The sequence below is a fragment of the Dreissena polymorpha genome, chromosome 3 (genome assembly GCF_020536995.1).
Source record: "Dreissena polymorpha isolate Duluth1 chromosome 3, UMN_Dpol_1.0, whole genome shotgun sequence".
Taxonomy (NCBI): domain Eukaryota; kingdom Metazoa; phylum Mollusca; class Bivalvia; order Myida; family Dreissenidae; genus Dreissena; species Dreissena polymorpha.
In genome coordinates this window covers 107,295,398-107,321,903 of record NC_068357.1, presented here as the reverse complement: position 1 = coordinate 107,321,903, position 26,506 = coordinate 107,295,398, and the positions used below count along the sequence as shown (strand labels likewise).

Sequence of the window (26,506 nt, the reverse complement as noted above, 5' to 3'; positions counted from 1 at the left end):
TCTTAAATTCTATTTGTCCAACAGGATCCAGTATGTATAAGATCATATCAGTTAACAATGATGTAATTGACAGTAAATTAATAATTTGGATTTGTCAGATACAGTTGTCAATCAAAACTCCGCAATCTGTCAATTGCTGCTTCTACAAATCTAACCAAAGTTTTAATTCATTTGCAAAATTAACTAATTATCGCTTGTGAATATCACATGTTGAGCTTTTAAAACCATTTACTACACAAAATGCATGTTTGACATTTGTGATTAATATGTGAGCCTCATTCTGATAAAACTGGGTGTAATGCATTTGCGTAAAGTGTCTAGCCTGTGCAGTCTGCAAAGGTTTATCTTGGATGACACTTTTATTTTAAATGTTTTTTTTGGCAAAGAAGAGTCTTACTTGAAACAAAAAATACTTAAAATGCAGAAAGGGTCATTCCTGATGAGCCTGTGCAGACAGCACAGTCTAAACTGGGATGACACTTAACTCACATGCGTTAAGCCCTGTTTTCCCAAACACCTCATGTGATGGAATCCATGATCTGTAGAATCTTTAAGCAATATATTCAGGTCCATAAAAGGAACAGGGTGCTGTTAAAATTGGGCCCAGAAGAAAGCAGGATTAGTCTGGTGACATGTTGACTTAATTTGCAAAATCCAAGGAATCTTAATAAAATACTTTATACTAAGGTTTCAAAGAATAACCTTCACATTTAACATTTCACTTTTTTTTTCAAAAATCTTAGCTCAAACAACTTTTTTAACTTATTTTTAATGCAGAGGAAAAGCAGGGGGGTAAGCAAAAAAGAGAAAGGTGACAAACCTGCTTATTCCCTCTGCAATTATTTTGGCTCAATTCAGGAAAAAAATCAACTAAAAAATATAAATCTTCACTTATAATTACCGTATAAAATTTTACACTTTATGTAATACTTATTTTAAACAAGAGGGTCAAAGGCCATATGCCTCTCAACTGATACCCAAAGTAGCTGAATTGTTTGTATAAGCTTTTATGATGTATCAAGAACCAAGACACATGAAATGTGTCCACACGACACGGATGCCCCCAACTGTAACTTTGTCACTACATAAAAGCACAACTGTGTAAAAAATTTTGAGATATACATCGCCTTTATTTTATTAAACTATTAGTTTGCTGCATAACAGGTGTTCAATATTTAAATTTTGTTGTTTGTTACACATGTCATCTGCTGCAGTTTATAGATGGGTTTTTTTCTACCAATTCTTTGCATTTTTGGGTGAAGATTGAATGAAAACTACTTGAAATAGAGAGCAGACACCATGCGGAATGTCTAACGCACTAAGAGACCTAGTTTTTAGCCTGGCATGGCCCATGTTCCAACTTGGCCTAGAGATCATCTAGATACAACTTCTGACCAAGTTTGGTGAAGATCAAATGAAAACTACTTGAATTAGAGAGCGGACACCATGCTGAAGGTTAAAAACGCAATTAGTGACCCCCTGACCTAGTTTTTGACCCCATGACCTAGTTTTTGGCCCGGCATGGCCCATGTTAGAACTTGGCCTACACATTATCTAGATAAAACTTGTGACCAAGTTTGGTGAAGATCGGATAAAACTACTTGACACCATGAATGTTTAAAATGCACTTAGTGACCCTGTGACCTAGTTTTAGGCCCAGCATGGCCCATGTTCGAACGACGCATGGACATTATCAAGATACAACTTCTGACCACGTTTCGGGAAGATTGGATGAAAACAACTTGAATTAGAGAGCTGACACCATGCTAAATATTTTAAACGCACTAGGTGACCCCGTGACCTAGTTTTTGGCCCGGCATGACCCATGTTTGATCTTGGCCTAGACATTATCTAGATACAACTTCTGACCACGTCAGGTGATGATCGGCTGAGAACTACTAAAATTAGAGAGCGGACACGAAAAGAGTGACTGTCCGACCGACCGACTGACAGTGTGAAAACTATATGCCGCCCGTTTGTGCATAAAAATTGGCCAAAATATCATTAGTATGATATCATAAGAACAATTAATCTACGCATGTGCATGATGATTGTCCAATAAATGTGTCCTCTAGAGTGTTCACAAGTTTTTTAATTGATTTGTCCTCGTTTGAACTCAATCAATACAACACTAAGACAAATGTTCTGACCAGGCTTTATGAAGATTTGTCGATGTGACTTGTAGCGTTCACAAGCATTTCCTTTAATTGACTAGTTTTTTACCCCCATGACCCAGTTTAAAACTATGGTGAGATATCATTTGAACAAATGTTATGACCTAGTGTCACAAAAACTCACAACAAACAAGTTGTGCTCAGGTGAGCTAAAAACAATGCTGATTTAGATCTTTCTCTTCCCAACCTACCTCAGGGTTGAGCTGCTCTAGGAGTATTTCCACTTTGCCTGCACCAAGACAAGTGGCATCCAGCTTGTTAACGATCAGTTTTAGAGTGCTCTCCTGGAAACCGGACACCTTCAGGGCTTTGCAGAGCTCATACAGCGACGCCTCGGAGCTTATAAACACGTCCAATTTCACCACAACTGGAGAGAAAACAAGCACATGTATTAGTGATAATTAATCACCAAACTTTTTTAAGTTTGAAAACAAGAGGACCTACGGCCCTACAGCACTCACCTGAGACCCTGAGGATATTAACTGTTTTGAGCAGGTAGTATTCACTTGCTGTCACATGTATGTATTACATGTATTACAGTATGTATGTATGTATGTATTTATTTTGACCTTGCGGTCAAGGATAACCCATGAAAGTGCAAGCACTTATTTCCAATGGGGTCCTTTGGTTTTGCTGAAGAGACAGCAAGCAGAAGAGACAGTATTAGGATACAAGGAATCCGGGTGCGATACCCTAGCTCTTTGCGAATAGATACCTTGGTTCTTTTACGTGCTCAGTGTATAGCACCGATACACGCGAGAATTACCTTGGTTTCATACCAGTACATCTCTAGTTGGGTGGGAAACACTTGAAGCATTTCTGAAATTTCCAGTGCCCCGGCCGGGATTTGAACCAGGGACCTCTGGAATGGTAGCCCAGAGTGTTACCACTCGACCACCGCACCACCCATGAATATGAATATTGGGCAATACATTTGGCCTCTAGTGTTCAAAAGCTTTTTCTCTAGTTTGATCTAGAAACCTCGTTCAAAATACAGGTCACCGGGGAGAGATTTAAGAACCGCCTGTGGAGAGGAAAATGACCTTCCCCCTTTACATGGTTCAATAAATCTCTTCATTCATACATAGATCCAGCAAAGTTAATAACTATTTCTAAAATTACTTTTACATAGAAAGATAGGAAATCAGCTGAAAGGAGGAAAATTCACAATTCTGCATTTTTATTTGGACAAACATTCTGAAGAGAGATTCATAAATTGTTGTCAATAAATGTAGCCTCTGGAGTATTCACAAGCACATTCTTTGATTTTACCTCGTGACCTAGTTTTTACCCCTTATTTTTAATTGTGAACAAGTTTCAAACTTAACGAAGATATCTCTGGCACACATGTTGTGAACAAGTTGCAAGGAGATTTTGCAATTAATGTAGCCTATAGAGAGTTTAGAAGTGTTTAATTTAATTTGTCATAAGCAGCAAGCTTTATAATAATATTGTCGATTGTCATTTTTCTTGTTCATCATCATCGTCAACATATTTTTTGATTGTCCACAAATATTGAATAATGCATTGACAATTGCATTAGCACACAGTAAAAAGATATGCAAACATATGGACTATAAACTAATACAAATATTTTTTATGGAAACAAGGTTTACTGTATTTATAGAATATATATATCTTTAAAAGCAGTGCTCCAGCTAGGATTTGAAAAGAGCAGTGGGGGGGGGGGCTTTTTTGTCTAAAGGGTACTTTGGACACGAAGTATTTTGTCAAAAGGGAACTTTCAAAAAAAAATATTTTTTTTTTTAAGGGCAGGGGGGGCCCTTAGAAGGGCAGGGCGGAGGTTCGGGAGGGCTGAGGGCGGGGCGCCCTTCAATTAAGGCCTAGCTGGAGCACTGTTAAAAGTATTACATGTTGTGAAAACATGAATTAATTTCAGAAATATCATTGTAAAACACACATCTTCACAGCTCATTGTTAAAGAAATAATAGCAACTGCTTTGTGCATGTGCAAACACATCTCAATTAGAGAAAAACTTAATTATTAATAAAAAAGGACGTGCATTTATACAGATACAAGTGAAAGACTCAATAAGAAAGAACAAAATTCTTAAATGAAGAGGGTTAACTCAGATGAAGTGAAACTAGCATTATAAATGGCATATAACAGATAGGTTTACCATTAAACAAATTGTCAGATGCACACATTTTTGTCAGACATGTTTGACTTGAAGAGTGGTTTCATTTTGCCCAGGGTAGCTGATTCAGACTGCAAAACTGTCTTTGTCATCTTCATAGTTAATGGGGCTAAGAAACTTTCAACAGTTCATAGCCAAAGGCATTATTTTTATAGCCACAAAGATTTATAATTCTTTAAAAGTGACACTATCATGAAATAAAGCCAACACTCCTAACATATGCACTGCATCTAGGAATTTAAGATGTCAACAAAGTACATGTAGTATTCACTTTTGAATTCCATTATTGATATTCTTGCTTGGGTTATTACAGGTCTAATGAAATTCGCTCTGAGAATTCTTCACTGTATTTTTATTCTTAATTTCAGTGTTTTCACATTTGGTTCATAAGCTTCGAAAAAACTCAGACAGCGCAAAATAATCAGTTTCCTTTTAATCAGCTGTCAATGTACATGTAGACCAAACTAAAAGTAATATTCAATATAATATTTCATTTTCATTTTCAAAGTAGATGTATAATTTAACAGTATCTCATAGTCATAGTCAACTATTATTGTAAGCAGCATTGTCAGTTTTACAAAAGTATATGCAAGAAAAGACAAACATATCACTTTACATATGGGTAGCCCCTTACAAAGACAATAAGAAACATTCTTCCTCAGACCATTTCCTGGCCATTTTGGAAAAAAAATATAAATCAGGATTGGGATTTTTTATGTGTGATTAGTCCACTGATTTGGGTAAAACTAATTTAATATAACTCTTTATGATATTTTTAAGTTTAAGAAAAAAATCACATAAATTATAGCTATATACTTTGCTATGTGTACTTGATATAAACTTGAGATATATTATAATAATAATCAGACACTTAAAATGTACTTGAAAAAAAAGTTAAGTAACTTCAAGCAGTTTTACTTGAAACATTAGCCTCTAGAATGAGTAATTTGATTAATGTTTACTTTATTTTCTTACAGTCTTTTGTGATTGTTTTTATCGCAAATTGAGAAATCAATTAACACTTTTTTCTATCGCCCGAGTTGAAAGTTCATCGTATTGGAGATCAGCCCATGGGTTATGCAATCTGCTGATTCTTCCTGTATGACTTAAAACTATCTAAACCAACGCCTTTTCATTCCCCTGCTCTCAACAATTACATGCAAAAAGGCCAAAACTAAAGTTTTTCTTCTCTAAAATACAGGCCTAGGATCCCATACCCCCAAAATAACAAAATCCATATTTACAGTTGTCATCAGGCAGTGACTGGTCGGTTGTGAACCTTTCGCGAGCACAGGCTTCATTTTCTGGCAGCAGTTTCACAGCCTCTTCATACTTGCGTATCATCATGTTCTGTCGGGCCTCATTGTGGGCCAGCATGCAGTGTGTTGCCAGGTAGTATGTGATCACTTCAGCTATACAGATAGCAGATCAAACACTACAGTGAAATATTCAGCCCTAAGAAACTTACTTTGAAGCATTTGTAGTCAAATAAAATTTAAGACCATTCTTACTAGTTTTCAAGTTGTTAAAGGCTTCATTTTCAAAACTAAGATACTGATCAGCAGAAAACAGCATAAAACCTGAACAGATTGTGAGTAACTTGCAGCTTGTTCTTGTTTTAAGCTGGTTGCATATAGCAATATCCACTTGGCTTCCTTGTGGAAAAAGAGTTAAACAAAGTAAAAGTAAGCTGTGCCATGCTCCATTTTGTTTTCACCTCTGCAGCACTTCTGGCCAAGTCAACATTAAATTTAACATATATACTTTGCACAATTTTACATCAAACAGATAGAGAATGCAGCTTATTTTCTGTGGAAGACTAAGACAAGGGACTAAATTGTCACAAAACCAGGTTTTCAATTTGAAAAAAAAAAGTCTGATAAAGGGAGACAACTCAAACTGAACTGATTGTTCATAGTTACCCCCTTGTCTTAAAATAAATCTATTTTTAGTCGTGGCGACCTTGACCTTGGAGATATTGGCGTAATTCTTTCGTGCGACACACCGTCTAATGATGGTGAACAAATGTGCAACATGATTATAAAATCTCACAATGAATGACATAGTTATGGCCCAGACAAGCTCATTTACATGTATGGCCATTTTTGACATCAAAGTGTGACCTTGACCTTGAAGAAATCGACGTCATTCTTTCCCGCCACACACCGTGTAATGATGGTGAACAAATGTGCCAAATGATTTCAAAATCTCACAATGAACCACAAAGTTAAGGCCCAGACAAGCTTGTTCCACCCGCCAATCCGCCTGTCGGCCGACATTCGCCAATCTAATAACCAGTTTTTTCCTTCGGAAAACCTGGTTAAAATTTTAACAAAATACAAAAATATTACCAAACATTACCCACTATAGATAACGAATGATGCAATAAACATTTTAATCCGTTAAAACGGCTCTTTTGAAATGATCTGTATTTGTTTGTGACAATGTACTACAATTACATGCACATTGGTTATCAAGAAAGCCTTAAGGTAGCACCACTGTAATAGGCACCTTTCCAAATATAATCTAATGTATTATTTTCTTAATCAGCATCATTTCACTGAACTACGTGCAAATTTTGAGGTAGGCTTTTCATGCTTTTAAAAAAATATCTTGATTTTTTCAAAACCACCCCCACGCTTGGCTTTTGTCCAGTTTATTTGCACCCCTGGGGTATATGAAAGTTCCATTATTAATCCAGATTTCCAAATATGGGAATGCAGTTGGTGTGTACAGATGCAGTAAAGGTGTTTAAAGTTTTAACAAGATGAAATAAGTATTCTTTTACAGACATATATTTTTGATAACTTGTTATCTATGGAAGCTAGAGCGCCATGAAATGTAAGTGTTTAGCAAAGTAGAAATTGGGTTGGTTATAACAAAGTGTCATAAAATTCAAAATAGTATAATTTAAGTAATATTTTGAACTTATTTTATATATATACAGCAAAAATACCAAGAAATAGACAGATTTACTGTTTACTTTTTAAAATAAAAATAAAAATGCAACATGCATGATTCGTATTTTTAGCAGTAAATCACCCAATTTAGCCATATTGATGTTGTTTTAATTTTAAAAATTGAAGAATGTGCATAAAAATTGCAACATATTTAACAATAAACATATCTTATATGCTATATTAAATCAAATTACTTTAGAAAAGAAATAAAACACGTTGCAAAAAGTATGCATTGTCGGCTGGATTCGAACCTGTGAGGGAAAATCCCAAAAGATTTCTAGTCTATCGCCTTAACCACTCACCCACGACAACTTCACATTAGTATCTGCTTACATTAGATATCCATAAGTAAACAGGTAGAAAGGCTCTTCAATCTTCGAAGAAATCACAGGAAATCATTACAGTGGCGCTACCTTAAAAGGATTGCATTCTTTAGGGTGATTATTTTGTCAACCCTGAATAATACTGTTGCCGTCAACTTCTCAGCTTGACAAGAGGCGCACTCACCTTATTAAAAGGGGCCTTTTCATGTTTTGGTAAATTGACAAAATAAAATTAATCAGATTCGCAGCTTTTCGTTGTAGTTATGATATTTGTGAGAAAACAGTTGTACTGAACATTTACAATGCTCTAAAATATCCATTATATGCATCGTTTGACGATTTTAAAACCAGGAAATTGTAAATCGTTGCAACGCGAAACAATTGAATAATTTGGAGAGTTCTGTTGTTGTCGTTAGATTTGTGATACTAGGAGGATTGCTTATATAAAGTATAAAATATATCACTCATTGTATGAGCACGGATGGTCGAGTGGTCTTAGCGATATACTTTTACTTCAGGGGTCAGTGGTTCGAGCCCAGTTGAGGGGTACTTTTCTTCTTTCTTTAATTTTATTCTTGTTTTTTTACTGGAGTTATTTTAGATCCAATGTTTACATTAATCAATATAAAGCATTTAATGACAAACTTCAAGACATATCAAAATCTGTGAAGAGGTCTCTTTAAAAATGCAATATTTATACAAGGAATATATACCATTATAATACAAGGTATATAGTATAAATACTTAGAATCCTTGTCCCTGATCAGCCTTCATCCCATACAACACTTTTAATGGCATTCTCTTTTTCAATAGTCTCTTCTAAGGCTTAATCCACTAAAAGTGGAAGCTGCTGCCCTAGATGTATATAGCCTGTGTGGATTTAGGGTCGAGACTTTACGCGTTCAGCCCCATATATCCATGACAATTACTATATTAGTAACAATGTATATCTTAAAGGCATTTCATAATGTCTTTCACGTTGATATTAAAAAAAAACAAGCAAATTCGTTGAATTGCTATCCCCCGCCAAACTAGAGCTTTGTCACAGATGTAAGCATTTTTTCAAGATACAAAGGGCAATAACTCCGTTATTAACGGATGGTGAACAATGCCATTTGGCTTGCATCATCGTCTTATCCATATATATACTCATACCAAGTTTCAATGAAATCGGCCAAAGCACTTCCAAGATATGGCTCCTGACACAAAAGTGACGGACGGACGGACGGCCGGACAACGCCAATACAATATCCCTCCTCCTTTGGCAGGGGATAAAAAGCTAATGTGCTTTATTAAAAATTACACTATAAAATCAACATACAGAGGACTGAAATAAATTAATGAAGATTAAAATTCAATGTAACAGTGCAATGTAACAGCAACTGTTTCATAGACATTGTTATAATAATATTATAGTACACACATTGTTTTTGCAGCCATGGTAATCTTGAAGCAAAAAATTACATATGATTGATAAGCTTACCAGTTGGATATCCACTGATGTCTACAACTTTTAATCTTGTGTCACATTTTCTCTTCAGCGTTTCCAGAAAATTGTGAGCAATGCAAGTAGTGTAGCGTAAACCCTGCTTCGCCACTTTTATCAATTCTGACTGACTGTGAAGTAGCCCAAGATTTGTGAAAATGTTTGGTGCAAATTTCTTGAGTGACAATGTGGGTAAAGGCCATTTTGTAAGCAAAACATCCACTGCACGATCTCTGTTTCCTTCTAATGCCTGCTGTAAAAGCACTGTAAACACTTCCTGAGGCATGACTTCTATTGCGCTTAGTGTCATGGTAGCGTCCTTCACTATGTAATCTGAGGCAATTTGAACCAGGGATTTAATTGGGAATACCTTTTGGACTGGCACACAGTCCAATGTCAGGGGGTACAATGCCCCTTTGAAGTGGTCATACTGTAAGGACGTTTGCATACCTGCCAACACTGCATTAATCTGAGACATTGCTAGATCTCGTAAAGCAGTGTACAAGGTTCAGTCATATTTTTCTCTATGGAACATCCATCTAGAAAGGATTAAACATTTAGAATTATAAATCAGCCTTTACAAAATTACTTTCTGTGAAGCCTGCAAGGACCTGTAAGAAACATTGTATACTAAGGTAAAAATTGTCTGCCAGAATCTCATTTTTGTAATTATAGAACCCCATATGCATGTATTGACTAATAAAAAGAATGCAACATTAAGGACAATAAAATACTCTTTGAATTTAGAATTGAAGAAAATAATTTTATGTATAATTTTTTACCTACATATAATAATAGCAAGGCTAATTTGACCCTTCATGTATCTGTTGTAATAGGAAGTTTCAATAATCGGTACCCCATCTATTGACCCTCGGGGTCACTGGGCTTGCAACTGGTAGGCTTTTTTCATGTAAACTCATCGCCTAGAATCCAGGCGGAACTAAAATTTGTTATATATGAGCCTCATAACCTATTTATTTGCATAAATTAACACAAATAGATAATAAATAAATCCCTAATACTCAAATTAAAACAATATGTTATATATGGCATGCTAGCAGAATAATGATATTATAAATCAAACCGTTTCAAACATATCAACGTTTCATAAAAAAGTTTTTTAAATTGACAAAGCCGAATATTCTGAATCTTCGGAATCCTCTGACAGATGGATCTTGTGTCGATCAACATATCATGCTTCATCAACGTTCTCCAGAACCTCTGTAAGATACATTGATTTTTCAATTCAAAACTTCTGCTTTTTGTTTGATAACATTTTTTCTTATGAAGTTTTTGTTTTGAGCAATTTGCTACCAAAGACATGCAAATTGATGTTGAAGATAACAGTTGTTGTGTTTGTTTTGATGTATTAAGTTGATGGAACTCGATGTTATAGACATACTTGAGACTTAATTTGTTTTAATAGTTTACATGCGTTTACCAGGAAGAACATTGAGCTGTACATAACTACATATGTATTTATAAAAGCCCAAACCATTCAAGAACTACATGTATTTTAATAGGTTTCTCATTGGCTGAATTTCCGTGCTGAGTTGGACAAGGAACCAATGAATTTAAGAAATGCTTTTTCACAAAAATTTAAGATTTGCAAGCCAAATCTAAACTAAAAATGGCGCGGCAGAGGCCGACGCGTATCCCCACGCTGAATGTTTGACCTAGGTGTGCCCCAGGGTTGGTAATGGGGCCATGCATAGCTGAGATTGACCGTATTGTCATAAGAGAAGTTATCATCAATTAGAAGTGAATTGGTGTAGAAATGAAGAAGTTATAGTAAAAGGCAATTTTGGGTGGGTGTGACATATGTGGGCAGGGCGCCCCAGGGTTGGTAATTGTGCCATGCATAATTGAGATTGACCGTATTGTCATAAGAGAAGTTCAGTATCAATTTGAAGTGAATCGGTGTAGAAATGAAGAAATTATTGTAAAAGGCAATTTTGGGCGGGTGTGGTCTATGTGGGCGGGGCCCCAGGGTTGGTAATGGGGCCATGCATAGATGAGATTGACCGTATTGTCATAAAAGAGGTTCAGTATCAATTTGAAGTGAATCGGTGTAGAAATGAAGAAATTATAGTAAAAGGCAATTTTGGGTGGGTGTGGTCTATGTGGGCGGGGCGCCCCAGGGTTGGTAATGGGGCCATGCATAGTTGAGATTGACTGTATTGTCATAAGAGAAGTTCAATATCAATTTGAAGTGAATCCGTGTAGAAATGAAAAAATTATAGTAAATGGAATTTTTTGGTGGGTGTGGCCTATGTGGGCGGGCGCCCCAGGGTTGGGATTGGGGCCATGCATAGTTGAGATTGACCCTAATGTCATAACAAAAGTTCAGTATCAATTTGAAGTGAATCCGTGTAGAAATGAAAAAATTATAGTAAATGGAAATTTTTGGTGGGTGTGGCCTATGTGGGCGGGGCGCCCCAGGGTTGGGAATGGGGCCATGCATGGTTGAGATTGACCGTATTGTCATAAGAGAGGTCCAGTATCAATTTGAAGTGAATCGGTGTAGAAATAAAGAAGTAAATGTAAAATAACCTAAAAAAATGAGTGATAATTTCTGACGCGGCCCCACCCCAACCGCTATAACTTTTGACCCAGGGGTCAGATCAAAATCCCAAATAGTGCAGGGTCGCACATATGCTCATAGCTACCATGTGTGTAAGTTTCAAGGTTCTAGTGCTTTTAGTGTAGGAGGAGATAGTGGCCAGGACGGACGGACAGACAGACGGACGGCGGAGATAACCACAATATCCCCACCTTTTTTTCAAAAAGCGTGGGGATAAAAAGTGAAACTTCAGCTACACCAGCAGGAGTTAGACCTCATTGGATCTCAGAACACAGAATATTTGAGCAAATGTTTGTTCAGACAATTCTTAATAGCAAGATACTTTCTAACCCAGAGGTTGGATCATACGCAAGTAACTGGTGTGGCGTAAGTGAGAACAATAGTAACTGGTGTTCAACATGGCGGCCAACTGCTGATTTTATATGTTTTGTGTAAACTTTAGTAAGGTGTGTACATTTACTATACTTATATGACATTATTCTTATGCTCAGAATAGTCAACTGATATCCAATTAACCTCTGTGTAAATCCTGTAGATGCATTATCAATATTTAAAAAGTTATTGATGACTTCATACACAAGTGAGTGATTGTTAATAATTCTTACTATTTTTCTCACTTACGCCACACCAGTTATCTTTTCCTAGGCTTAGGTTACAGGGGGTGGATTGTTAGCTACTTGTGTAATAGCTAAAGAAACTTCAGCGTACAGTTTATATAGTATTGACAGACCTGTACGCTGAAGCGAACCCCGTATCGAAAGTCAACCAGAGTCGTAACATATTTATGTCACGCTATAATTCAAAGAAAGCTAATTTTCTTGGATACATTTCTACATATATTAGTGAATGAATATGAATTACTGCATCCGGGAATATTTTAAGGTTCAAATATTTCAAATGCATCTTACAATAGATGAACATAACTCTCATCAGTCTAAAATTCACAATTTTGACGCCATTGTCGCTTTGTCACGTGACGAGTTTTCATTTGGATACTTTCGGATCGACCTTGACATTTTTTGCTGAGATTGTAAACATAACTTTCTTTTTCTGAAATCTATTATTTGTGATTAACAACTTACGTATGGTGGATTATAAGACTGATTTCACTGTGAATCAGGTAGTTTTAAATAATATTTAATTTGAGTTTGTCTTAACACTACAATTTGTGTGCAAAACAAGCCAGAATAATCTAAAATACCGGGAAATGTCATTCTGAATTTGAAAACACTTGAGCACATGGTATGTTACTAAAAATAGATATAACGTCATATGACCGTGAAATCTCGGGAGATTTGCATTTCAAGAAAGTCTGTCACATCGCTGTTTTTCTCGATATGTAAGAGCAGAATCGATAAATTTTAAATGTTTAAGATAGTATTTTGTGAAAGAATATATCAGTTAAATGTGAAAAAAGTTTATCTTTCCGATCAAGTGGTTGATTTGGGCCAATAACTGCATATTAAAGCTGTTTTGGACCGGTCTTTGTTAACTGTCAACTTTTCGGGAATTACTGGTTGACTTTCCTAATGGGGTTGGTCCATAACTATAAAGTCGCGCCAGTCAAAAATCATAACAATCGACATTTATGATTTAAATGTATGGTAGCCAGAACTACTTGTGTACAATCCACCCCCTGTAACCTAAGCCTAGGAAAATAAACATGTTGATTCATAAATGCGATGTTGTCATAGGTTAAATTTATATTTTTATAGTAATACTATAAAACATTGATTATAACTTACCTGAACTAAGCTAAGAAATTCATAATCTGCTTTGGTACAAATTCAGTATAGCCTTGAAGCTTGTGCGGGCAATCTCAAGTCCATTTCCTTTGAAGAATCTATAAAGTGTAAACGTTAAAAGTATCACAGTCACAGGACCCACTAAAACATTTTTTTCATAGAATGATTCATCGACTCTCAATTTACTATTTCACTATGCTCTATTGTATTATTAAATTATTTGTTTACAATCGAAACGGTAATAACTTAATTACTTGACTAACACAATATCAGAACATGCCAGCACCCTATGCATCATTTGATAGGCAAAAACACATTCATGGTCATTATTTAGGTTTTAAAACAGCTACATACCATTTATATCGTTCGCTCTCATTCGCGAAAATATATATCGTTCCTCATCGCAGTGTAAGAGAGTGCGCTTTTTGACCACCACCAGTTTCTCTTTGGGGTCATATATTGACAGAACGAAGCGGTATCCTACCGCAACCCTAATTCGACGACACCTAAATTCGACGATGTTCTATTTGTATTGATTCAATGGATGATTATTGTCTTGGAATCATCTCAAAGTAATACAGTCGAGTTTAAAATTATTATTTTGTGCTATTAAACATTTCATTTTCTTTCATAATTTGCTAAATATTGCTTCATGTAACCGTTACATCGTCGAATTTGGGTCACACTGGGATATATTCAAGTGCAAAAACAATCAAAGCGCTGAAGGCACTAAAGTTGATCGCTATTGCATAGTTGCATTTTTCAAAATTAATCGCAAGTTTGAAATGAACACACATGTTCACTTTTTATCATCCTATTTATTTCATAGAGATAACTTAAGACAAAATAAAAATAACATGGCCTTTTTTGGACGTTCTGAAAGCATAGAAAGTATGATGAAAATGCCAGTGAGAACTGAATATAAAACCACTTTGCATTCACCATCATATAAAATGAATATTGTTGGAATATCGAATAACTATCTCACTAAGAATATAATTTCATGATAAAAATTCACTTTACAAAACGTTTGATTTTTGACACCATATACGTACAAATTCAAAATATGGAATGAGTGATGTATTGGACGTCATCATTGATGACGTTCATTCGAACGAATGATAAAGGGGGCTAAGTTTCGTTAAGCTGGCGCATATAGTCGCGATTTGGGGCGCTTGAAAACTGGTCGGTTAATTTTGCTGAAATTTGACATGTATATGGAGAAGAATGCGATCTACCTGTTGGCGTAGGCGTTATACCTGGGAAAAATTAAGTTTTCGAGTATTTGGGCGACACGAATTACCCAAATCTACCCAAATCTACCCAAATCGACCCAAATCTACCCAAATCTACCCAAATCTACATCAAATATCCATAAATCTACATAAAATATACCTAAATCTTTTAAAAATAACTATTTTACATCATGTTTGTGTAATGCTTTATCTTTACTCGTCACAATGTTTAATTTCCCAATTAAAATAGTTTAAATCAAATATAGGTTACACACCACTAAATATTTGATCTTCCCAAATCTACCCAAATCGGCATCAAATATACCCAAATGTTGTAAAAATAATTAGTTTACATCATGTTTGTGTAATGCTTCATCTTTACTCGTCACAATGTTTAATTTCCCAATAAAAATACTTGAAATCAAATATAGGTTACACACCACTTAATATTTGATCTTCCCAAATCGACCCAAATCGGCATCAAATATACCCAAATGTTGTAAAAATAATTATTTTACATCATGTTTGTGTAATGCTTCATCTTTACTCGTCACAATGTTTGATTTCCCCCCCCCCCCCCCCCCCCCCCCCCCCCAAAAAAAAATAAAAATACTTTTAATCAAATATAGGTTACACACCACTTAATATTTGAACTTCCTAAATCTACCCAAATCGGCATCAAATATACCCGAATCTTTCAAAAATAATTATTTTACATCATGTTCGTGTAATGCTTGTTCTTTACTCGTCAATGTTTAATATGTTTAAAATAGGCACGTACTAAAAGGCGGATAAAAGAGCGGATGATATAGGGTATATAGTAAAGAGCGGATGATATAGACAAAGAAGGATTATCGGAAAGAGCGGATGATATGAACAAAGAAGGAAATAGGAGACGATATGGATTGTTATTGAACAATTGTTTTGTAATTGTTCTCGCGTTATGTTTTAGTACTGAATATTTGAAAGTAAATATTAAGTTATTTAAGTTTAAATATAAAGCACAATAGTGTTTTTAGGTGACTGAATATATATGTATTTAGTAAATAATAACTTCGTTAGATATTGACTTAAGTTTAAACAAATAGCAGAATACTATTCAATTTCTCTCTAAATATACATGAGGTAGTTTGCCAACAAAATGAATATGTTGCCCAGCTCTTGCCACGTGGAGGCCACCTCTTGTAAGAGCCAAATTTTGAAAAAAAAAATAGGCCGAAATCGTCACTTATATAAACAATAAATTAAATTTTGAAGCTGTTTGTAATGAAATAAATCCGCATATAAGCGTGTCTGTCAAGCAATGAGTATGATATCCTCAATTCCAAATTTGATAATTATAATAGAAAGTAATTATATATTTAAAAAAAAACAGGCCGGAAAGTGTAATTAAATATATACATACATACATACATACATACATACATACATACATACATACATACATACATACATACATACATACATACATACATACATACATACATACATACTTACATACATACATACATACATACATACATACATACATACATACATACATACATACATACATACATACATACATACATACATACATACATACATACATAAGCATTGCAATTTAACAGTTCGGCTTTCGATACTGACACCGCACTTTCGGTACGCTGTTATTGGCTGTTCGGACGACGGACGACGGAAGACGGTAGATGGACGACGTTAGACGGACGACGGAAGACGAACGACGGTAGACGGACGACGAAAGACGGACGATGGAAGACGGACGACGGCAGACGGAAGACGGTAGATGGACGACGTTAGACGGACGACGGAAGACGAACGACGGAAGATGGACGACGTAAGACGGAAGATGCACGACGGAAGACGGGAGACGGACGATGGTAGACGGACGACGGTAGACGTACGACGGTAGACGGACGACGTTAGACGTAAGACGGACGACGGCAGACAGAAGGCGGACGACGGAAGACGGACGACAAAAGACGGACGATGGAAGACGAACGACGGAAGACGGACGACGAAAGACGGACGACGGTAGACGGACGACGGTCGACGGCAGGTTAGACGGACGACGGTAGACGGACGACGGAAGACGGTCGACGACGGAAAGACGACGGCAGATTGACGACGGAGACGGAATACGGACGACTGAAGACGGCAGACGGAAGACCGCAGACGATCCGCAGACGAAGACGGACGAAAAAAACGGACGACGTAAACGTTAGGCGGACGACAAAGACGGACGACGGGAGACGGACGACGATGGACGGACGGACGACGGCAGACGGACGACGTTAGTTGAAAGACGGACGACAGCAGGCTGAAGACGAAACGGACGACGGAAGAAGAATTTGACTTCGGAAAGCTTTTCCGAATTGCGTTTCTCATAGCTGTTTCGTCGTCAGTTCCAAACGTGTAGTTGTCCGCGCCTAATTTATTTCGAATGTGATCAAAGAAGGTTTGATATGCGTGTTCCTGTCCATTAAATTGTAAACATATAGGGCCCATTGTGATTGGAAATTGATTGTTTTTTCTTCTTGTAACTGACTGATTTTTAAAAGACATGACTGTAACATAAAATCTGCCAATATTAAACGTCCTGTCGATTCCGATAACACTTCCGCTGTTTCCTTCACAATTTCGTTTCATATCCAGAATTTGATTTTCATGATATATGATTATAACAGGGTCTTTATTTTTGGTCAATATAATTTCTTGTATGAAGTCATTGTTATTTAAATCTGATATTACGCTTAAAACTTGGTCGGCTACATTATCTGATCTTTTCGGGATGTTTTCCATTTTCTTGTTTTCATAATATATTTTGTCTTGCACTTGTCTGGCAGTTTTTGGTGCTAGGAAGCTGTCATCGGTTGCCATGTCACTTACTACTTGAGTTGCTGTTTTTCGGCCTTCATGTACTTTGTTTGACGCCACACGAAGTAGTTCGGGATTCGTTCGCTGATATTTTTCGCCTGATTTTGAATTACCATGTATTTGAACCTTTGTTGGTGCTCCTAAATACTCGGCGACACATTTTAGATGCAGATGGGCCATGCTGCCGGTGGCTTCTGTGATGAGTGTAATGCGTCTCGAATAGGAGTCACCCTTTAATTTCGCATAGTATCGATGAAGTTTGCAAATTGATTCCGGTTGAGGGTCATATGGCACATATTCGATTTTTCTATTAATTTGATGCTTGGAACTGTATACCCCGTTCTTAAGGTACACGGGCTTTATAACGCTGCTTTCGGTTAATGTCCAATACTGGTTTACAGTGGTACCAGCCTCCCATATGCCACAGTCGTCAACAAAGTCATATCTAGATTTAATGCTTCCAGGGTGCTTTAGTACCACATACGCGTTTATTTTTTCACCGCACGGAATGGAATTATGTTTCGTTTCTGTCTTTAACATCTTAAATAGTTCATCATTGGTGAGAAAATTCGAACCGGGTAATGTTTTAATACAGTCACTGCCGCCATTTGAATGTCCGTTATCATTACTGTCTTTAGTAAGGCGTTCCCGAGTATTCCCACACATCGCTTTCGGGGAGCCGCCATTCGTTCTATTTTTTCGTCGTTTCGCCGGAATGCGCCTCGCTTGTAGATTAGTTGAAATGTCTTCAGTGTCCATCGTCCCATGAAGATGGTCTTCAGATGAGAGTGTGTCGTCACTGTCTGTTAATACTTCATATCGGTTACCGCTACAAACCGAACTCTCTGATCTTGGACGTTTTGGGGAGGTAGTGCACCGCTTGGATGGCACCGTCCATACCTCCGAAACATTTATATCAGGCTCGCTGGAGCCGTCCCTCACTGGTGTGCTGTAAGTGTTTGTTGTTTGCTGAGTAATTGGACAAAAATGGTTCACACAATAATGCTCGCCTCTTACTGGCACACGTCCCATCTCATACCACATGATAGTCAGTGTAGCCTCGTTGTCACAGTGTTCATGGGCAAACACTGTGTTGAGGTTCAGGAACGCATAGTACGCAGCATCGTCTTTGTTGGCGAATGGATAAATCAATTTGATCGGCTTGGATAACACATCAGCCAAGGCGAGAATGGTCCAGGGGTCAGAGTAACGGCCGACTACTGCCGAATCCAGGCATGATCGGTTGTAGGATTCCGCCATCTTGTCCAGTTTCTCTGCGAGAAGGTGCGATTGGTGAACGCGCTCTTTCCGTACCATATTAAGGCACGTGTGGTAACGCAACTCCCTATTTAGTCCTTCGTGTCCACACAGGAGAATGGACACGGCGTTGTACAAACAATCGCCGTTACCGGTGGTGGTTATCGGAACGCCTGGCTCATCGGTGAATCCGTCCAAAATATCGTTGGCTACCATATCCACAGTGGGGAACGTCTTCACTGTCCCAGTCGGCACCATGAGCCGAACTCCAAACAGAATCTCCCTTGACACCGCAGCTTTCAGCGCTCCGATGTTGCCCGTCTGTGCGGCCTTTAAAATAACAAGATATATTTTTTAACTTTCGTTCGTTTCAATTGTAGTACGAACATTTTGCATTTGTATGGTTAGTATGCATATATAAATCAGCGATATGGATTAAACTGCTTCCTAATTCATGTATACACCACACCTATCGAGGCAGACAGCATGTCGTTGTAGGTAAACGAAAACAACGCAAATGAAAAGAATTATTGCATGCGCAATTTTGCGTTTAAATATTTTTATGGGAAAGGGCACGCGCGCGTGACGTCATGAAAAGCGCTTAGGCTAGCTTCCATCTTGCTACGAAACAAAGAAACTGACGTTACGCGTTATTAATTCAGTTAGGCGTTTAATCGATAAACAAAGGCGTAATAATTGTGTTTGAATATCAATCGGTAGTACACATGCATGTCTTTTGTGCACATTGTGGTTTTTAAATGAACATGACATAAATCTATGTGTTATTCAACGTATTGAGTGCGACGAGTTAAAGAAAGGTTTACACGGCTAGGCTTTCTGAGATAAATGTAAGTACACACTGGTATTAGAATGGTATTCTGTTTATCCGATAATATCTTGAATATAAATGATATTCAGACAATTACATTATTAGGGTTTAATAATTTATTATTTAATCAATAAAAAACGCAAGCAGCAAATCAATTAATTTCGTTTGTAGTGGAAACCGAAAGTAAACAAAGCAACCGTCAAAATGGCTGACGACATAGCAACGTAGGAATTAACGCTCAGAAATTATTTACAAAATAAGATCATCAGAAATGATGTAAAGTGAATGCTCATTCGCTGTTTTGTAGATAAGTATACGATCTATTGAAAAACCATAACATTTGACATAAAAACACCCGCGGATATGGAAATCTTCAGCGTAACGAAATAGCAGACATCACACGGGTTACCAGACAACTCGGCCCAAAGCCAACTCGCCCCAGGTCAAGTCGCCCCGAAAATCTGGACAAGTCGCCCCAAATATGTTGGACAACTCGCCCCAATCGAAAGACAACTCGCCCCAAATTAAATGACAGCGTGCAACGAAATATTTTGTCATATATATAAAACTCTTTGTGAAAAAAATGTATTAAATAACATTTTTGACTTAAAGACTTAAAAAGGAATGGTGAATACACAAAACGAATAATACATGGGGAAAAAAATAATAATAGAAATGTATCATATTCATAATTTTATTCATAATTTATAACAATTACAGACTCACGATACTAACATTTGTTTTTATTGAAAACATACAAAGCATCAATTTTAGGATATTAAATGAAATAAATAACACAGATTTATGAATGAAAAGACAATTCAAAATATTATCAAACATTTCCATTTATTAACTCATTTTAAAAATAATTTCAAAACACAGTTTGTAATGAGCCTTAATAATATCAAACATTTCAAACATCCGTAATAATTAACACAAAATTTCACAAAATATTATCAAACATTTCCAACATCTTTAATACTTTTAAAACATTACAAACACAGGTCCAGCGGATTCGAACATGTTGTTATCAGACTAAAGGAGAAACATTTATGTGTTCAAACAACATAAACAGAAAGATTGAGTAATCTTTGTGATACAATATCAACAAAATTAACTGAAATTCAGAAAACGGAAAGCATTTGTTATGAGCGAATACCTGTGTTAAATCTGGGTCAACATGTGATACCCTTTCGTCCTCAGACACACTATGAATAGTGGGAATGCTTCTGCAACATTCTGCACATAGAAAGTGAATTTCTCTTTCGCCTCTTGTTGCTGCTTTGTATTCTGCCAGGGATATACCTATGATTTAATAACAAATGCATAGTATGAACATTCAACGACAATATGGGATGACACTTTAAAGAAATAATACATGAGCCGCGTTTTGAGAAAACTGGGCTTAATGCACGTAAAGTGCCATCCCAGATTAGCCTGTACAGTCCGCACAGGCTAATCAGGGATACCATAAAAGCGGAAAGTGTCGTCGCTGATTAGCATGTGCGGACAGCTTAGGCTTATCTGGTACGACACTTTACGCACGTGCATTTAGCCCAGTTTTCTCAGAACGCGACTCACATTATTTACAGAATCATACATTTGTCAGAGACAGATCGTAATGCAAACGCATCTAGTTTTAAGATCTTTAGTAAAGTACAAATTCTAGTTTCTAACTCCTGTAAAACTGTACACAATTTGAACGCTAGTACTGTTCAATTATGCCTATTTATGCACCATAAGAGGAGAATTTTTCCCCAACAGTTAAAGACACGGCCATTTTCAGTGAACTGATATATTGCTTGTATAAATCTATTTATCTATTTATCAATTGTCTAAAAGATAATTAAATTATTTGTGTAACTCAATTTCAGAGAACAACCATTGACGGCTGCCGTCATTGAATTTCATACAATCGATGCCGCAACTAATTAAAAACCGTTTTCACGCCTTACATAGGAACGTCGACTAATTAAAGAATCAAATCAGGAACCGAATTAAATAACAATTATACACATGTGTAAACGTATCTTTAAATGACACATATTTATTTATATGTTATACATGTTAAGCAGTCAAAAGTATATTTTAAAATGCCAATATGGGTGTAAGACTCGCGTTTCTGACACCTACTGTTTGATGTTATCTATTACAGTAATTGATAGAAAACACTTATTGATTAACACGTCTGTAATTCTCAATTAAAGGTAAATTGTAGACAACATCGGTTCATGTTTGTATCTCGGGTACGCCCTATTTATGACACATATTGATTGATGTTATTATTTACACTAATTGACACTAATGGGTAATAAACACTACCGGGGTTAATAGAAGATCTATCAATATACAAAGATTCGTGCCAAATCTGAAATTTATACTTTATTAGAACATTTTAATACAGAAAAAGATTTAATTCAAGCACGTACACAGTATCTTTAAAAAGTGTGAAGGTGGATATTAAGAAATAAGATCCATATTCGCATGACACTGGCAGTATACACGCATTTTCGATAAGAAGAGGCCAACATAGAGTACGATTTTTACAATAACTCAATCAATTATGAAAAAAATATTAATAAACATTATTGGTGGTAGTATTCGTCTTATTTGATAATATGATATTTCTTTATTTAGTGTCGAGTTTTCACGCCTTTTTTGACAAAGTAATTATTTTCAAAATAAGCGACTTATGTATATACATGAAGGATATTAAATAAAAGGTTAATGTAAATTCTTATCATAAATATAAAATGCACATTTTATCATAATATTCAATCATTTCAGCAGATAGTAATGTTCAATACTAAGGATTTATACAAACGTTATACAAACGTATAAAATATATTTGTACTGACAAGTAAAAAAAACTGTAATATTAATATCAATATTACACCATGAGCAATAGTTTAAAGCGGTATACATCACCCAAATAACGCTAAGATAACGGTCCAGTGACTTCTGACATTTATCTGAAAGGTTTTATGATCGTTATCAGGTCGTAAAACACATCTGTTATGTGTCAACGGATTAACGGACATTGGTTGATTACCCGATAATATGCAAGTATCCAACAATTTAGATTCATTATTTATGGGGAAACAAAAGCTGCCTGACCTAAAAAAATGTAAGACACTACAAATAATTATATTATAAGTTTACTTACCAGTATCACAGCCTATGTGTTGCCATCGCTCGCAGGCATCGCAAGAAACAGCACGTTGCCTCTGCCCAACTGTCTTTCCACAATTTATACACTTTGCCACTTCTGCCATTGCAGAAACACAAACACAAAACTAACTCACACTAGAAAATTATTGTATCCGACATCAAATAAGCACATATATGTTTGAACACATGGCAGATGCACTGCAACCCACACAACTATATAGCAATCGTATTCCAAGTCACAAATAGTATTGTCCGACACAAACAAAACACATACTTGGGCTCATTCAGATACCCTCTTTATATATAGTCAGCCCTTATAATTACTTTGCAAACAGCATTGTTGTCTGGTTAAGCGTGTTACCTTATTTATTCTTTAATCACGCCAAACTGTCATACCGTTTGTCTTATTAATAAATCTTTGACCAGACAATGAAAGCATGCCGGCTTAATTAATTTTCGTCAATTCACACGTTTTCAAAACATAACTAACACAATGATATTCCATTATTCTTTAATTAAACCAAACTATCATACAAAATGTCTCATAAATGTCTCATTAAACAATCTTTGAACAGAAAATGAAAGCATGCCGTAAAAATAAACGTTTAACATTTCACACGTTTTCAAAACAAAACGAACTAAATGGGGCTTATTTTAATAAACACAATCATAAAAAAGCTAATAACAATTTGTATTTAAACAATTATTGAATTACAAAGTTTTACAATATGAAATGAAAAAAAAACATCATACAACTACATTTACTAAAAACAATAATCACGCATATTAATACATTAAACTTAACAAATTTTATATGAACAAAATTTCTATAATACTATATATAAGAAACAGAATTGGGGCGAGTTGTCTTTCGATTGGGGCGAGTTGTCCAACATATTTGGGGCGACTTGTCCAGATTTTCGGGGCGACTTGACCTGGGGCGAGTTGGCTTTGGGCCGAGTTGTCTGGCTCCCATCACACGGTGTCTCATCTGATTCTACGCTGTTTGCCAAGGCCGATAATGAATGGAAATGCACAAACTCAGTAACTGGCAAGCATATAAGCATTAGTAGGTTGTTTCGTGATTATTTAGAAACGACTACATAATTCTTTTGGTTCAGCCAGTGCAACTTAACAGAAATAAGTATAAAAAGTTTCTACACCTGACAACAATGTGCCAACTTAATACAAGGTAAGTTGTTTACATTATTTAAAATATTGCAAGCTTACAGTATACAACAATAAACAGCTGGTACAATGTAATGTCATCATTTTAATTTTAATAAGCTCGTGGTTAATTACCCTTTTTAATCTTATGGATCAATGCATCTCTAACACCTTCAATTGACTTGTTCGTGAAAAATATACACCCTCAGTGCATGTTATCCCATACACCATCACTCACTTACTAAGGCTCGATTGATCATACTCGGCTTGGGTACTACTTACCGGTACATGTACCCAGGGTACTCTTAATTTTACTTACATGTACCCCGGGTACGGTAAATAAACTTAAACATACCCGCAAATATTAGATTGTATCTGATTTGTATATCCGCCAAAAATCCGATGTCGTTAACAGTGGTCTCTGGAAGCACCGGCAGCCGGCGATTTCACCGGTTACATTCAATCTAGATGCAGGCTACTTTTCCCCAAAATATCAATTGAAATGGTGCAAATGCACATGTTTTATTGCTTAATCGCCGGCTACTTTGAAAATATAACTGGCTTCTCAGATGTTTCTGGAGAACACTGCGTTAAACATGCTACCGATTAACGTAAAACAATATTGTTTACCTTAAACAAACTTCTCTTTTAAAAAATCAGCATCAACATGCTTTTTAGTATGAGTGTTGAGAGGACGCCGTAGGAATAAGCAAGTAATCAAGAATACGTCTCTGTTTCTGCTTTTATTGAAGGTCCATTTAACGGACCTTGCAAACCAAATAATGTTTCTTTTAAAAAATCTATGACGGTAAAAAGTGAACGTGCGATGTCGCGGAAAATATTATACTTGACGACGTCATACAATGACGCGACTTTAAACAATTTAAGATTTAAAATTAAATCACATTATTGATTTTAACAATGAGTTTTGATAATATAAATGCCATTTAACAGAAAATTGACATAAATGTAAACATAATTAATTTTGACAAAATAGCCGACAACAACCGATTTAGTGTTAAAAAATTCCCGCGTACGTTTTAGTATATTTACCGTACCCAGGGAATGAGCCTTACTAACTGTATTATTATTATATCTCACCGACTACAAGGTACCGTACCTTTACCTTGTTGTGTTTATCAACCTGGAATTTATGTAAAATCCGGCTAATTAGTAACAGATGTGATACACTGAGATAAAGATATTGCCTTAGTCCTTATGTATTTGAGGCTGTTTCCATAAATAATTAAGAAGTAACTTTTTACAGCTTTTTAAAGATTTTTTTAAAAATAAATAACAAAGAAAAAAGTTTATCAATTACAGAATAATTATTGATTTAATATAAAATGGCTCCTTTGTAATGTTTAAATGCTACAATTTTTAATCGACCAGTAAAGACCAGTAATGACCAGTATTGACCGGTTTTAACCGGGTATTGACTGCCGGCCCGGTCAATACTCAATTGACCGGTCAATATGCCAACCCTGCATTGAAACCTAATATGCATTTATTTATTATTATTTGGGGACAAATAATTTTACTGTGTGAAGACCCTACATAAAAATGCTGATTTTTTTCTTACTTGGTACCTGGCGACACACATTTTCAAGTCTATTTCATTAAATTTGGCATAGATATTTATAAAAATGGCATCATATGAACCAGTAGTCATAGTATAAGCAACATTGAAGCCTAATATGCATTCATCTATTATTAATTGGGCACAAATAATTTTACTGTGTGAAGACCCTACATAAAAATGCTGATTTCTTTCTTACTTGGTACCTGGCGACACACATTTTCAAGTCTTTTTCATTAAATTTGGCATAGATATTTTAATAAATGGCATCGTATGAACCAGTAGTCATAGTATAAGCAACATTGAAGCCTAATATGCATTCATCTATTATTATTTGGGCACAAACAATTTTACCGTGTGAAGATCCTACATAAAAATGCTGATTTTTTTCTTATTTGTTACCTGGCGACACACATTTTCAAGTCTATTTCATTAAATTTGGCATAGATATTTATAAAAATGGCATCGTATGAACCAGTAGTCATAGTATAAGCAACATTGAAGCCTAATATGCATTCATCTATTATTATTTGGGCACAAATAATTTTACCGTGTGAAGACCCTACATAAAAATGCTGATTTTTTTCTTACTTGGTACCTGGCGACACACATTTTCAATTCTGTTTCATTAAATTTGGCATATATGTTAATAAAAATGGCATTGTATGAACATATCGTCATAGTATAAGCAACATTGAAGCCTAATATGCATTCATCTATTATTATTTGGGAACAAATAATTTTACCGTGTGAAGACCCTACATAAAAATGCGGATTTTTTTCTTACTTGGTACCTGGGGAATCACATTTTCAAGTCTATTTCATTAAATTTGTCATAGATATTTATAAAAATGGTATCATATGAACCATTAGTCATAGTATAAGCAACATTGAAGCCTAATATGCATTCATCTATTCTTATTTGGGCACAAATAATTTTACTGTGTGAAGACCCTACAT

General features: G+C 35.9%; 2 protein-coding genes across 5 annotated transcripts in view; one reads left to right on the top strand and one right to left on the bottom strand.

The window, feature by feature from the left end:
• The window catches only part of LOC127870876 (leucine-rich repeat-containing protein 14-like), a 40,801-nt gene extending 26,906 nt beyond the window's left edge, over positions 1–13,895 (bottom strand). For all 4 annotated transcript variants that reach the window (XR_008044962.1, XR_008044963.1, XR_008044961.1 and 1 more), the window contains exons 1-5: positions 13,786–13,895; positions 13,432–13,529; positions 9,100–9,641; positions 5,578–5,745; positions 2,366–2,541 (exon numbers count right to left, since the gene is read on the bottom strand). Coding sequence is in view for 1 of the 4 variants with exons in the window: in XM_052413452.1 (XP_052269412.1) it covers positions 2,366–2,541; positions 5,578–5,745; positions 9,100–9,580 (825 nt within the window). In the remaining 3 variants the exon portion in view is untranslated. The remainder of the gene's footprint in view (positions 1–2,365; positions 2,542–5,577; positions 5,746–9,099; positions 9,642–13,431; positions 13,530–13,785) is intronic.
• LOC127870885 (uncharacterized) overlaps positions 1–26,506 on the top strand; it is a 385,033-nt gene that overhangs the window by 293,195 nt on the left and 65,332 nt on the right. The window lies entirely within an intron of this gene.